This window comes from Scomber japonicus, chromosome 16 (assembly GCF_027409825.1).
Source record: "Scomber japonicus isolate fScoJap1 chromosome 16, fScoJap1.pri, whole genome shotgun sequence".
NCBI lineage: Eukaryota > Metazoa > Chordata > Actinopteri > Scombriformes > Scombridae > Scomber > Scomber japonicus.
This window is the reverse complement of record NC_070593.1, coordinates 12,452,540-12,467,396: the sequence shown is the minus strand read 5'-3', so window position 1 is coordinate 12,467,396 and position 14,857 is coordinate 12,452,540. Positions and strand designations below refer to the sequence as shown.

General features: G+C 37.0%; 1 protein-coding gene across 1 annotated transcript; it reads left to right on the top strand.

The window, feature by feature from the left end:
• Positions 1–2,441: 2,441 nt before the first annotated feature.
• Positions 2,442–14,857, top strand: plb1 (phospholipase B1). The gene is made up of 41 exons (XM_053335133.1): positions 2,442–2,502; positions 3,505–3,568; positions 3,703–3,737; positions 4,351–4,417; positions 4,556–4,604; positions 5,117–5,182; positions 5,296–5,361; positions 5,444–5,499; positions 5,684–5,756; positions 5,861–5,968; positions 6,092–6,145; positions 6,532–6,600; positions 6,802–6,888; positions 6,965–7,025; positions 7,128–7,186; positions 7,529–7,602; positions 7,729–7,772; positions 8,257–8,365; positions 8,518–8,569; positions 8,687–8,767; positions 8,927–8,992; positions 9,118–9,218; positions 9,306–9,387; positions 9,546–9,650; positions 9,760–9,855; positions 9,948–10,019; positions 10,231–10,308; positions 10,432–10,492; positions 10,575–10,633; positions 11,185–11,252; positions 11,344–11,387; positions 11,529–11,628; positions 11,717–11,768; positions 11,913–11,993; positions 12,848–12,913; positions 13,057–13,151; positions 13,405–13,486; positions 13,613–13,717; positions 14,113–14,208; positions 14,353–14,427; positions 14,573–14,857. The coding sequence occupies exons 1-41, from the start codon at positions 2,442–2,444 to the stop codon at positions 14,855–14,857; spliced, it is 3,204 nt and encodes a 1,067-aa protein (XP_053191108.1).

Sequence of the window (14,857 nt, the reverse complement as noted above, 5' to 3'; positions counted from 1 at the left end):
GAAGCCCATTCCGCCAATGTGAAAAAAAGATCCTGAAGTCAAAATGATGAAGAATTTTCTCAAAATAATGATAATATCTCAAAATAATCAGATATATCTCAAAAGAATGACTTAGTACCTCAAAATAATCAGATACTATCTCAAAATAATGACTTAGTACCTCAAAATAGTCAAATACTATCTAAAAATAATGACTTAATATCTCAAAATAATCAGATACTATCTCAAAATTATGACTTAGTATGTCAAAATAATCTGATACTATCTCAAAATAATAACTTAGTATGTCAAAATAATGAAATATTGTCTCAAAATAATGACTTAGTATCTCAAATCAGATACTAATAAGTCATAAGACAAGTCATAATTTTGAGATATTTTCTCATTATTTTGAGTTACTAAGTTATTATTTTGAGAAAGTTTCTCATTAGTCATTACATATATTTTTTCATCACATTGGAAGTGTAGGTAGAGCGGAGGAGGTAGAGCAGTCATCCACCAATTGGAAGATTGGTGGTTCGATTCCTGGCTCCTCCAGTCCACATGTCGATGTGTCCTTGAGCAATATACTTAACCCCAAATTGCTCCCGTAGCAATGTATGAATGGTTAGCTTTGTCCTGATGAGCAGGTTGGCACCCTGTGTGGTAGCTCCTGCCATCAGTGTATGAATGGGTGAATGAGACATGTAGGGTAAAAGCGCTTTGAGTGGTCATAATGACTAGAAAAGCACTATATCAGTACAGTCCTTTTACCATTTACCAGAAATGGGCTTCCATATGTTACAGAGTGTGTATGAAGTGTATGAAAACAATTTCCAAAATAGTCATACATTCTGTCATTGTGTTGCTTATGGATAGAATTATGGGAAAATAGTGTATTACCCTTATGCCAACAAAATCTTAAAAAAAAAAAAGATATCTTTTTACGCCATCCTGATTCCAAGGGTCATGCTATCTGCAAAGCCAATCTAAGGACAAACTCATAAAGTATTTAGCAATCAAGTCATATCTTTTCACATCTCCAAAACAGAACCAGTTTTGCTTAATTGCTAGCTGTTAACTTAAAATTATATAACCCTGATGTACATTAAAGACCAGGAAGTTATCATCCCAAGTGACAAGCTGTCTTATGAATGTGCATCCAGTAAAGCACTAGTACAAAGAGTAGTCTGTTATCCTCATGATTTGCGTAGTTCTGTCAATATTATCAATGATCTAATCCAGCATGAAAAATCGTCTCTAAAAGCTCAAGAAATAAGACTTTAAGCTAACCAGACCGTTCAGGGTATCATAAAGTAGCTGTTTGAACTTTTACACACTAATGACTTTTATTATGAACCAGAGAAGTAGTTCATTTCCACAGTAAATCTCTCTGGTTACTATCATTGTGTCCACAAAGTCTTTCCTCCTTCCTTGAACTGATGGAGCAGAACAAAGTGTACCTCCTGGATAATGTCATATTTTGATCTTATCCTTTTAAAATGCTTAGGAGACATTTATGTGGTCAAAACACCTTTTTCTAAACTATGAAATATCGCAAAAAAAATGTTAATTAGCCTGCAATACAAGGGGTAGCAACACACTAAATCAAAGCTCCTTTTAATTTTATTTGCAATATTTCAACCAACAAATCTTTCTTATACAAAAATTGCAGTATTGCAGTTTAATACATTTTTGTATGCAGCACCTATCTCACTGAGGTTTTGTGGATGTGTACACTCTCATCTATCCCAAAAATGTTAATTACAACAATGTTTATTTCCACACAAAAAGATAGACTACACTGTACATAAAGCTTAGAGAACTGACTTTTAAAAGAAAGATTTCTATTCAATCAATGTCTATATCAATGTGCCATTAATATTGATAAACAATGTGGTTTATTTTTGATATTCAGTTAAAAAAGTGTTATTGTCTGGCTTAGTATTGTAAAAATACAGAAACCATGCAGACAGATTAAGTGGCGATTCATGCCATTCAAGTGTGAAAGCCACTTAACATCTCACTGACCTTCCATTGTGTATCAGTTTGATCTGTTGCAAGATATAACAATATTTCTCCGATTTACAGGGGAAAAAATACAGGTGAGACAGTCATGCATTGACAAAGAGATAAGGAGGAGAAGTTGTGAATAGTAATATAGCTGATTGTTATCCACTTCAAGTGATAAGAGAAAGATATGACTGAGAATAAAAGAGAGGGAGTGAAAAAGACAGCAGAATTGACAGCACTTCATTTTGCATCAGAAACAGGGTTTCTTCTTCTTTTCCTGTCCTTTCCTGGGAACTATTTGCCTTCTCCACACCCATTACAGATACAGTGTACTTTTACAGTCACTGAAAGCATACACTCATTCCTTCTCTGAGGCTAAGGAGGGAAAACAGAGGAGGACATTACACAAACCCCCTCAGTGTGGAGGACATTCAGTATCTCAGCACATCATGACTACATCTGCATTCCTGATTCTGGCAGCTCTTGTTGGATCCTGTGCTCAGTTTACAGGTAAAGTACAGCCCGTGGATGAATTCACAACATTGTTTGGACAAAAGTAACACAGTGAATTACTTAATGCAGTTAGAAACACTTATATGCAAGGTAAATGGAATGAATTGGTAAATAAAAAGCCTGTCTGTTTAGATGAAGGTCATGGTTTTTTGGTCATGTTCACAGAGCTGGCTGATGTTCACAACTAATTCAGCGCTTATAGTCCATTTGCAAAACTTTGGATGAAAGCAGGTTACAATCTCTTCTACCCAGTACCTTTTTTCTTTAGTTATGTATAATAGAGTTGAATGTAAGAAAAGTGCATATTGTCTCCATTAGTTTAGTATAAAAAGTTTATAACACAGCCAGTATAGTATGTATGGTAAAGTAAACACAACACAGCAGCACAATTATTACAGGAAACATAAACCCATGGTAAACAGAAAATGTCTAGGGGAATGGTAATGGACAAAATGTTATTCTTATTTGTTAACATGTTAACTCTTCAAAATGGTTTTTTTTTTAGCTATTAAGAAAAACCTTTAAATCTCTCGTGTTGGCAAAAAATGTTTCCTCTAAGTTAATTTGGGTGTTTTCTTATGTCACATGTAGATGCTGCCAACATTAATGTACAAAATGAACCATCAACAGAGAAAGCAGACGAGGTATTATACATCTGTTCTTACACTTGGGTGCTCATCAGTCAAATCATCAATCAATCATTTGCTCTGTATGAATGCAATGAGTCTGAGGAATTGTTTTTCTATGTTACAGACAGAAAGCTACATGTCAATACTCTGCTCACCAGTATCTGACTCATTCTCCCCGTCCTCTTCAGGTAGGCATTTTCTAGTGCACTATACAGTCAATATCAATAATCGTATTAATCTATTTGCTAGTTTAAATGATTATAGGCATAAGCATCCATCTCTTCAATTGTCATATTACATGTAAAGAGTATTTAAAATATGTGTCAGATGTTGCATCATGTTGTTTTTGACCACTTTTCCTCTTCATCAGTTCATGCTCTCAGACCGGCTGATATCTCAGCTGTTTATGCCTTGGGGATGCCTCACTCACACAGGTAGAGTGTTAAGATGCTAAGCATAATAATAGTTCAGTGCACAAATTCAGTAATACAGAAATCACATACTACATGCAGCTAATATAATGAAACCCTCTCTGTCTCTATAAGAATGTATCTGTGTTTATTTTCAGGGATGAAGCATCCAGAGTGGTCAGTCGAGTAGCTGGTAAGTCTAAACTTTTTCACCATTGAGTGTTACCAACATCAAGAAGAAACAAATAAGTTTATATTACTCTAAAAACATAGTCAGTTTAAAATGCCCTAGATGGTGGTGTTACTTTTGAACTTAATTCTTACAGTACTTCTAGTCTTCTAGATATTACATCACTTTTTTAACTAGTGAACCATGGTATATACGTTTTCTGTCACTTAACTCTGAGTTAGACAAAAACAGGTACTTTTCACACAATCAAGGAATCATCTGACAATGTGTTTAAAAGTATTTACAATTTTCAGTGAGTTCAGTTCAAGGTCAGAGTCAAGACCATTGCAGAGGAAATGTCAGATACAGTGCATACACTGAAGAGAAGTTGAGTTTATCTCTCAGGATAAGACGGTGGGCTATAAACACAGGTCGTTGACCTTCATTTCACATAAAACTAAGTCATTGTCATCATGTGTTGGCGCTCTCACCAGCCTGTCTTTTCACAACATCAATTACCACGTAATGTACATTATTCACCATTATTGTAGTGGATCATGTACTTATTCAGCACTATTACTGAGATTTATTAAGATTAACAGGAGGCTCTATAATGGTGTTTATGTGTCATGAACAGAGTTGCTGTCTATGTTTAACCCTGAAGTGATCAACGAAAATGTAAATAAGCCCTCATTGCAGCCCAGGTAACCACACACACACACACACACACACACACACACACATACACACACACACACACACACACACACACACACACACACAGCATTAACTTGATCATGATTGCTGAAGGTACTGTATGTTATTTATTATATGTGTTGCAGGAGCTTGTTGGAGGAAGCAGAGGAGTTGTCTCTATCCCTTTCACATCAGGTACACATTAACCTTCTCATAACATTTTATGTCTTTTAAACACATTGGGTTTGTCCAGCATAATATGATTATAAAGGAATAAACAAAAGTGTTGCAATAACACTTTTAACGAAAGCACATCATTGACAATCAAAAAAACTGAAAAAAGAGCAAGAAGAGTTATTGTCACAGCACATACTCTTAACTGTTCATGCTCGTAACCTGTTCATTTTCACTCCTCAATGAGTGTTAGACTGATAGTGGAATATGCTTATCTGAAACTGAAGCAGGGTGTTTCAGAGGTTAGTATGATCAACTCACGACAAGACAGTTATGGTCGTCTTTGACTTTTCTGTGTGATGTTTTATGTTCATAAAAGTTGAATTAGGTGCAACTAAACTTCAGGCCACAGGACAGAAATCTGGTAAAAACAAAATATTCAAGGTCTATTTACTAGTTTTATTCTCAAGCATTTTCCCACATCTCACAGTGGATGGAGTTTGCTCAGTTTGCTTTTTGTTGTATCTTTGCAGGTCTCAGACTGGAAATTTGTGCTGCTGTTTGTACCAACAGATTTCACATGCACCTGTTCACCACATGTAAGATTCCTTGTTCCATAACTACATCTAAATATTGTTTGATCATGTTTGGTGTTGCATGTGTTAGGATCTTTAAAGGATGATAAGAGTGTAACCGTTTCTTTGTGCTTCAGGTTGCTGCAGATGTTAACGCTGTTGTGCAGGAAGTGGAAGCAGCTCTGCAAATATTGCAGAAACGGGTACAGTCCCCTTTTTTAAATACAAGTTTGCAATTAACAAAAAAATGGGAAAAAATCTAATATGTTGGGTATACTTTCACAGTTACATCACACCTTAGTTCACGTTGTGGTCTGGAGCACAATTCATGAAAAGGACAAGTGAGTGTTTCATATTTAGCAAGTAAAAAGCAAAGTAGCTGGTATTATACACTATAAAACTGACTTTGTATAGTTAAGCTTGCTTTTTATGCATTTTACATTGATGTATGTAGTCTGTAGTGTTATAATCCTGTTATTTGTAGAGGGCATGTGGCAGTGATGTGCTTGCTTTTTTATTTTGTAGCTGGTGTGAGTGTATGAGAGATGAACGCATAAACCAGCGACTACATAAAGCAACTCTTCTAAAACAACTGCAGGTAATTTATACATAGATTACTGGTATTTGCATGTTTTTATTTTATGCTCTTCTGAACCATATTTAGCCAGTTGCTTGATAGTTATTCATTGGTCTTGTTTTTAGGACTCTCTAAATCACATCTTGGAAAATCCAAAGTGGCAAAGTAACAGTGTGGATTTCACTGCCCTGCTGCAGGCTGTGCCAGTAATCACTGACCCCATTTTAGATTCTGTAAGTAAAGCTACATCTGGATGACAGTTATAATAAACAATAGTGTATATAAGAAGTCTTCCTTCCAGTAACAATCAACCCTTGAAATTACTAATGTGTAACCAGAAAATCTCATCTTTGTAGGAGAACACATTGTCTGAGATAAACCAACTAGCTGTTCAGCTATGGACAAACCTGGTAAGTTCATACCATGACTGACAAATCTGTAAGTATACTGTATGTTATGCTGTGCCACAAAGCAGCACATTTAAAACTCTCCATATTGATCTGTAAGTTGTTCTGACTCTGAAATTGACCTTGTGTGACAGTTGTAAAATGACAGTCTCAATGATCCCTTAAAATAAAAGAAAGATGATCATTGTAAACTTGTATTGCTCTGAAGAGAGATTAGATACGAGATGTAAAGATTAACTTTATGAGATTATCTACAGGATAACTTTCTCCAGCTTTGTTCACACCACATATACAGTATATGAAATAAATTGTGTAATTAGTCCTTGACTGCACAGGATGGCCCCACATGGTCGAGAATCCTAATCAATTGTGACGTTTTCCTTCCCCAGCTTCAGCCATCAACAGATCAGATAGGGGTCAAGGACACTAGTGTCATCACAATTCCTTGCCCTTCCCAGGTGAGGCATGCCATCACATAACAGAAGATGTTATCAAGTCATCCCTAAATGTCATTGCAGCATGTTTTACAGCCTTGAAAAATGTTTAGAAATGCTTCACAAAGTGTTGCAGCAGCAATTGAGGACCCCTCCCTCCCATCCTTTATGCTAATCAAGATTTACAATCCGATGCTGCAGTTAAAACTATGACATGACTTCCAGGAACGACCTTTCCTGCGGACACAGATAAATTCCCCCACCAGCAGAGAGGAGAAGGTTTACAGAGAAGCCTCTTCACTGACAGACCCAGTAAGATCTGTGACAGTTTCAAAACCATATTGAAGAGTAGAGTGTACAGTTTAATTTATTAAAGAATGTTTTTCAGGTCATGGGTACCGACATACCCTGCACAGACCGTAGTCCATCCCCTATGACACCCACTTCAGGTAGTCTACAAAACAATTTTATTAGCTTTTTTCTGCTCACACATGCTGGAAAAATATTTATATCCAACCACGTTTGAGCACATTATTTTCTCTCCTGTGTAGTTCATGAACTCAGACCTGCAGATATCAAGGTGGTTGGAGCAGTGGGCGACTCTCTGACAGTGAGTTTCTTGTACTTTTTGATTTCCAGTCAAATTCATACAGTATATCAATCACTTCAAAAAACGGTACTCTTATAATTCTAATACATATCATTTATACACATTTCATTCTAATGGTAAACCACATTTTAATTTCAATACAAATGTGGCTACTACAATTTTAATACATGGTTCTGGTTCAATGTAGAGTACCAGTCAAAAGTTTGGACATACTTTCTCATGCAATTGAATGGGGAGGTGTGTCTAAACGTTTAACTGGTGGTACGTACATTAACTCTTGCTCTAGTAAGTAAGCAGTAATTTGTTTCTGTGTGGTCTCTCTCCATCTCATGTTTTTGATAGGCAGCCAATGGTGTGGGTGCGAAGGCAGACAACCTTCTGTTAGTGATTAATGAGTACAGAGGACTGTCATGGAGGTAAGATAAGCTAAAGTACATCTTTGTTCAAATTTTGATAGTGTGGGGAAAATATTTCAAGAGTTCATGGTAATTCTGTGAGCTGCATTTACTGTAAACCTAACAGGCTACGTCTGCAATTTTCAGCATTGGCGGTGATGAAAACATTACCACTGTGACCACTTTGCCAAGTAGGTGTATCTGTCTTATTTTAACAAAAAGTATAATAATGTTGCCAATAAACCAAATCCCATAAAAATGCGTAATGGAGGTTTATCTTATCAAATCTAAGATGTTCATAATTTCCCAATTGTAGCAGTATGTTTGATAACATCTATGATTATGCTATCTTATCACAATCATAATAGACCTCACTGCCATGCAGACATCTTTTAAGGTTAGCTGCCTGACTCAAATAAATGCCTGTAGGATGTCTTTTATCGTAAATAATACAATGCTAAATATTTAAAACATGTTTAAATTAAATTCACAAAATGTGTCAAGAGCTCTAAATTTTACAACAGAAATGTGTAAGAATATGACAAGAGGATTTTTGTGACATTGTATGTTGTATGATGATACAATTTTTTCTGTATGTTAAAATAGAATTAAAAATGATTATGATTTTCCTTCATCCTCCATTTTTCTAAACTTTGTTGTGTTTGTGGTATGCAGACATCCTGAGGGAGTTTAACCCCTCTGTGACTGGCTTCTCAACGGGAATAGGAAAAGAGGACACTTCTCAGGCCTTCCTCAACCAGGCTGCAGCAGGAGCCAAGTGTGGGTCAGTCATGTTTCTATTTATTATCATTCATTACTTTTTATTTTTATTTATCCTTTGAATCAAATAGTCACTAAAACCCCAGCAGAACTTACAGAACCATGCATTTCCACTTCTTAGACACTACTAATCAAAAATGTTTTTTGTGTTTTCAGTGATATGGTGCAACAGGTGCGCATCCTGGTGGACAAAATGAAAAATGATTCGGTAAGGCAGTGGTAAATTGAAAAAGCAGGCAAATGCTGTAAGCCTCCACAAAGCAACCTTTGTCTCAGTTCTATATTCACAAATTAAAACTACATTTCTTTCTTACCTGCTTTACAGCGCATTGATTTCCATAATGACTGGAAAGTGATCACCATGTTTATTGGGGGCAATGACATATGTGACTTCTGCACAGACAGTGTGAGCATTCTTATCTACTTTATTAAGATTTTTCATATTTTCGTTACTTTCATACTTACTTGATATCATCATTTTTTTGTCTAAATGATTATTCCATACATAAATTTGTCCAGGTTTGCTTTGTGTCATGTTCACTGGTGAGATCCATGTATTCCACAGATTTTTTTCTCGCCCAAGAATGTGGTCGGGCGTATCCGCCAAGCTCTGGACATACTCCATCGTGAAGTATGTTGTTAAAAAGATTCTTGCACCTTGTTCCACTTATACATACATGCAACATAAGTGTATGTTCACCTTTTCATAGTTGTGTCTAAATTGCTAAAAATTCATTCAGTTTTGTTCCTATCCAGGTGCCTCGAGCCATTGTTAATCTTGTTGAAATATTAAATATTGTACCATTGCGTGAGCTGCACCAAGATAAAAGTCTGGGCTGTCCCACCTGGTTTGTAAGGTTGGTGATTTATGGTTCTATAATACAAAGAGTTGACCAAACAACTAATTGAGTCATTATTTAACCGTTTTAACGTTTATGTTTCAGTTTAATTTGCCCCTGCATACTGAAGCCTAAAGAGGGATCCTCTGAACTCCAGACGGTTAATGAATTCAATAGAGCTTATCAGGTACAAGACTGAGAAATGCATTTCCATGTGCTTTCTGGATTTCTGGGTTTGCCTTAATTTGACTTTGAGGAATAAAAAGTACATCTAATATCGTTAGATAGGCTAGTTGGAGTGACATCACTTCTCTTACACATGCTTTTTGTTTGTTTTTCTTCCAGCATGAAATGAGAGAGCTAATTGACTCCGGCCGGTATGACACACACAACAACTTCACTGTGGTGCTGCAGCCCTTTTTCAGAGAAGTTGTCCTTCCCATTTTAGGAGTAAGACCTGAAACAATGACAGATTCCTAATGGTGTTTTCATTCATTTTTTTCAATCCTTGACAATCCCTGTTTTTTACATTTCTGCCTCTTTTCTATTTTTCTTAAAGGATGGAAAGCCTGATCGCTCTTTTTTCTCACCTGACTGTTTTCATCTCAGCCAGAAAGCTCACACTCTCATGGCCCGTGCTCTTTGGAACAACATGGTAAGTTTTATTATGTATTTTGGAACATGTGGTCATATAATAATAATCCAAAATATCTCACTGACCTTTAACTTTAACTTTTATTCTTGTAGTTAGAGCCAGTGGGCAACAAGACTTTTACTCAAGACTTCATGGCTGGAATTGATTTGAAATGCCCCTCAGAGGTAACAACATTTGCTTCACAGTTAAACACTTTACCAACTACCATATATTGTATGTTGTTTTTAAAATTTTTGTGTAAATAAAACCTGAAGAGTTCGGTTTAGAACCTGCTCTATGTGTAAAGTGCCTTGAAATGACATTGTTGTGATTTGGCGCTATACAAATAAAGATTGATTGATTGATTGAAATATGTTCTCATAATTTCTTCATCAGACTATCCCATTCTTCAGAACTGCTGTCAACAGCAACTACACCTTTCCAGGCCCTCCCCCGACCCCTGCCCCTGTTACAGTAGGTTATAGTTTCTGTGTTTCATATACAGCACAACTTAAGAATGGCCAGTGATTGGTATTTATAAATGATGCCCAGTCAAAGGTTATAAATACATAAAACATGTTTGTCTTTATTCTTTAGAACTGGGGCAGTGACTTCTCCTGCGTTAACACAGCTCCATCCAACTCAGTACCGACTTCAGGTAAACATTCAAGGTGTTTTTCAGGTGTTTATTATGAGTAAACATAGAAGGGGTCAATGTCAAACATGCTCATGTTTTTTAGCTCACAGATTACGACCAGCCGACATCAAAGTGGTGGCTGCTCTGGGAGACTCTATAACTGTAAGTTTGTACAAAAGAATATTTGTGTGTTTATGGTTTCGATGTGTGTCTATGCATCATCACCAGTGTGTGTATGCAGTGAGTGTATTTTTAAGAGGATTTTTCAACAGTTGGGTATATAACTGCTGGTTAATCTATTAATTTATCATAGTGCAATAGACAGATGATACAACAGACCCATTTGTGAAACTAATAAGAATGTTATGATATTTTCTCCTTTTTGAGAGGAAAAAAAATCAATTTTCTGAATCTTGTCTTAATTGTTTTCTCTCCTTTTTCACAGTTGGAAAAAACTAAGAAAAAACAATTTAGATCACACTTAGAAAATAGACCCCCCCCCCCTCAATTTTCTTTCAGGCCTCTGTAAGTCTAGCATATTTGGTATGTTTGGTAATTTGAGGTCTCCACTAGAACAAGTAATTAAGTCCTGAGGGTTTGGACATTTGTAATTCTTTGATAACACTGTTTAATAATGATTCAAACTGTTGTGATTGAGCAAGAGTCAGTCAGAAGCTTACTAAATAGTATAACCATCTTTTTTCTGCACGTAGACCGGCTTTGGTGCTAAGGCGAAGAGTTTGCTGCAACTAAGAACAGAGTACACAGGAGTGTCATGGTGGTGAGAGACTACACAAACTATACATACAAAAAATGCATATACATTGCATTTTATTCATTGGTTATTTATTTGTTTGTTTCTCATTAACAAGCATTGGAGGAGATAAAACTCTCGAGACTGTCACAACATTACCCAGTAAGTAATTCATGCCAGTTTCAATTTTTCAGCTTTCTTGATTTGTAATGCACATTGGCACCACTAGATGACAGAGTTGGACTGTAATAAAACCAGAATGATGGCCCTTTTTCCCTTGCCTTTTAATTTTTTTTACATCAGATATCCTTAGAAAGTTTAATCCTACAATCAGAGGAATGTCATTGGGACAAGGAAGTCGTCGGACTGGCTTCAACGTGGCTGTGTCAGGAGCTAAAATCGCGTGAGTTCTAATATTTGTTTGATTTGTTGTCATGTTGGTTCTGTGTTAAATACTTAATGCACTAATAAAAATCTCTCATTTTATACAGAGGAATCCCAGGTCAAGTCAGAGACCTGATTACTAAGATGAAAAAAGACTCTGTGAGTTAAATATCTGGTACTAAGTGAATCAAAACCATACACTGACATGATTTTGTTACCACAGATGATAATATTTTATAGTAATGTGCAAGAAAAATTAACTCTATCGCACTGATTCTTTCTTTATCCCTGTAATGAAAATAGGCAGTAGATTTTGAGAAGGACTGGAAGCTGGTGACCCTCTTCATTGGAGGCAATGACCTGTGTCAGTACTGTAATGACCGGGTGAGTTGCTTTAAGAAATCTCCCCAGGATGAAGGGCATTTTCAATGTCTTTCCCTCCTTAAAGACAGTTTCCTATGATAGCACAGCAGTTAAACATCCCCTGGTGTTACATGATGCCCTGTGTAGAGCTGTCTCATGATATCACTCTCCAAATGGGACTAAGCACTGGAGCAGAATAATCAAGCTTTGTGGACAGCCCTCCCCTAATTGTTTTATTGTGTCAGAGTGAGATGAGAGCAGACATGGTTTCTTTTGAATGAGCACATTCTGTCACTTTACCCCTCCAACACAAAACAGCCCCCTCCCTCTACTATTCCAGCCTCTGTCTGCATTAAACAAGCACATGGGAGCACAGTGACAGGCATTGTTCTCTAAGAGGCATAAACAACACAGAAGTCAACCCAGACTCTCTTCATCCTGTCTCTGTCTCGTTCCCTCCTTTAGTTTTTCTTTCTCCTGTTTCATTCCCTTTTTTCTCTCCCTCTCCATTACTCTTCTCGCACTCCACCGACAGGGTAGTCTCTCTTTTAATGTTTGTGCTTTGAATCAGATTATCAAAGCATAGCATCAATATAAAATGAGCTCTGAGACTGTGTTAGTGACAGCTTAGGGTTAGTTGTTGCTCATATGCTCATACATGTTGCATAATCTTGGCTCCTTTGGATGATATGTGCTTTTTAGATACAATTTTGGCCAGTTTCCCCCAAATGTACCATAATCATCCTACTTTTTATTGGTCAAAACAAACAGTGAAAAAAGATATGAGTCACCATGTACACGTGTTCCCTATGAAATAATAAAAAGCCTTGAACATTGTTTGTAATTTTAATGTTCTTTTGGTGTCAAATCTACAGGCATCTTTGTCACCTCAGAACTACAGCCATCATTTAATGACAAGCTTGGATATATTGCACAAAGAGGTGAGATCATGTAGAGTAAACAGTAAATACCATACAGAATACACACTCAAGAGATACTTCACTAAAGATGCACAGTTTTCTCTCCCAGATTAATTTTGTTCATTTCTTCCCTTTCCTGACTAACAGTTGTACTTGTTTTCTAGGTTCCCAGGACAATTGTCAGTGTCTTGGAAATCATGGAAATTGAAGGCCTCAAAAGGATCAAAAGGGATAGTCTTGGGTGCAGTGTCTTACAACAGTATGTTCATTGATCCACTTGTGCCAAATCAATTCCACATAAACATTTGAGTCCTTAAAAAGAGCATTTTTAAAGCATTTTTTGGTCAATAGCACTTCTCTTTATATTGATCCTATATCTAGTCAATCCAGCAAAGATATACATTATAATTTGGTATTTACTAAAGGACCACATTATCTCTGAATTAATAACTAATCCTCCAAATCTGTAATATGCAATGTAAAGCAAACAAGTTGTTACATTTTGTCCTCAGGTTCGTTTGCCCGTGCTTCTTGTTATCAGGAGAAAATTCTCTAGAGCTGGCTGAAGTTAAAAGGATCAATCGGGAAATACAGGTTAGTAAGACCAAAGTACTTCCTCAGTGTTGCTATTTTAAAGAATAGTCCACGCTGAACCATGCTGATAAGCCAGGATTGTTAGTTAACCTCTGATAACATGATCATTTGTGGTATTTCTTTCAGGTTGAGACGGAAAAATTGGTGTACGGAGGTCGGTATGATGACAGAGAGGACTTTGCTGTGGTCGTTCAGCCCTTTTTTAAAAACACCATTGTTCCTGTGAATGCTGTAAGCCTTCCATGAACTCCCCACCCTCCGATGTACTCCATATACAAACATTTAGCTTGATGAGAGAAACAAGCCCTTCCCATCAGAGCACACAATTCCCACAAACACTGATGTCATATTACCCTGCTGAAGATTCTTTCAGCTGAAACACATTGGTTTATCCATGATTCATTAAAAGAACTTATAATCAGAGTGCCTTGGAAGTCTTTTCAAATACCAACCAATACTATAGACTTTCACAATAAATAAGCTGAACAGTCATTGCTTTTTATTCTTATTTGATTACTTGAACTATCCTGAGCATCTGTTTTTTAACAGTACCAACATTATTGGACTTGAACCTTTGCAACACCTACTATTTTGTCTTCACTGATGTGATATTATTTCTTCTCCAGGATGGCACACCTGATGACACCTACTTCTCTGAGGACTGTTTCCACTTCAGTGAACGGGGACATGCTGACATGGCTGTAGCTATATGGAATAACATGGTGAGTTTGACAAGGTGAAAAGAAAAAAGCTAAGCTTGTTTGACAGAGGAAGGGTTTCAGAACAAGTCTGATTTAATGACTACATCTCACTGCAATTTGGTCATGAACTGGCTGAGCAAAGATGTGTTTTTGTTTTATCTCTAGTTGGAGCCAGTGGGCAAAAAGCAGACTTACAACAATTTCACAAATGCCAGAAATAACATCAAGTGTCCCACTGAGGTAAGAAAGCTTTCTGATAAGCACTTCTTGCATACTATTGCTGATCCAGATGTGATTTATCTGCGTAATTTGTGAAAAACTACATAAACGTTTCAATAAAATTGAGTGTGACTGAGTTCAAAGCCTCCCTACTTGTACGTTCCAGGAGCATCCTTACATCTTCACAAGGATGAACAGCTTGTCCAGTCTGACCACCACCACCACCACCAAAGCACCCACAACCACCACCTCAACCCTCACACCACAGAACACAGCCCAGCCGCTCACCCCTGATTGCTCAGACGATGTGCCAGTATGGCTTGCTGCCGTGCTGGCTGTCACGGGTCTTTTGATTGGCTGGGGTGTCACCTGGCTCCTCCTCTCCTACAGAGCCAAGAGAAGCAAGAAGAGGATGAGGACTGAAGTAGAGATGAAGGGCACTGAGTTTTAA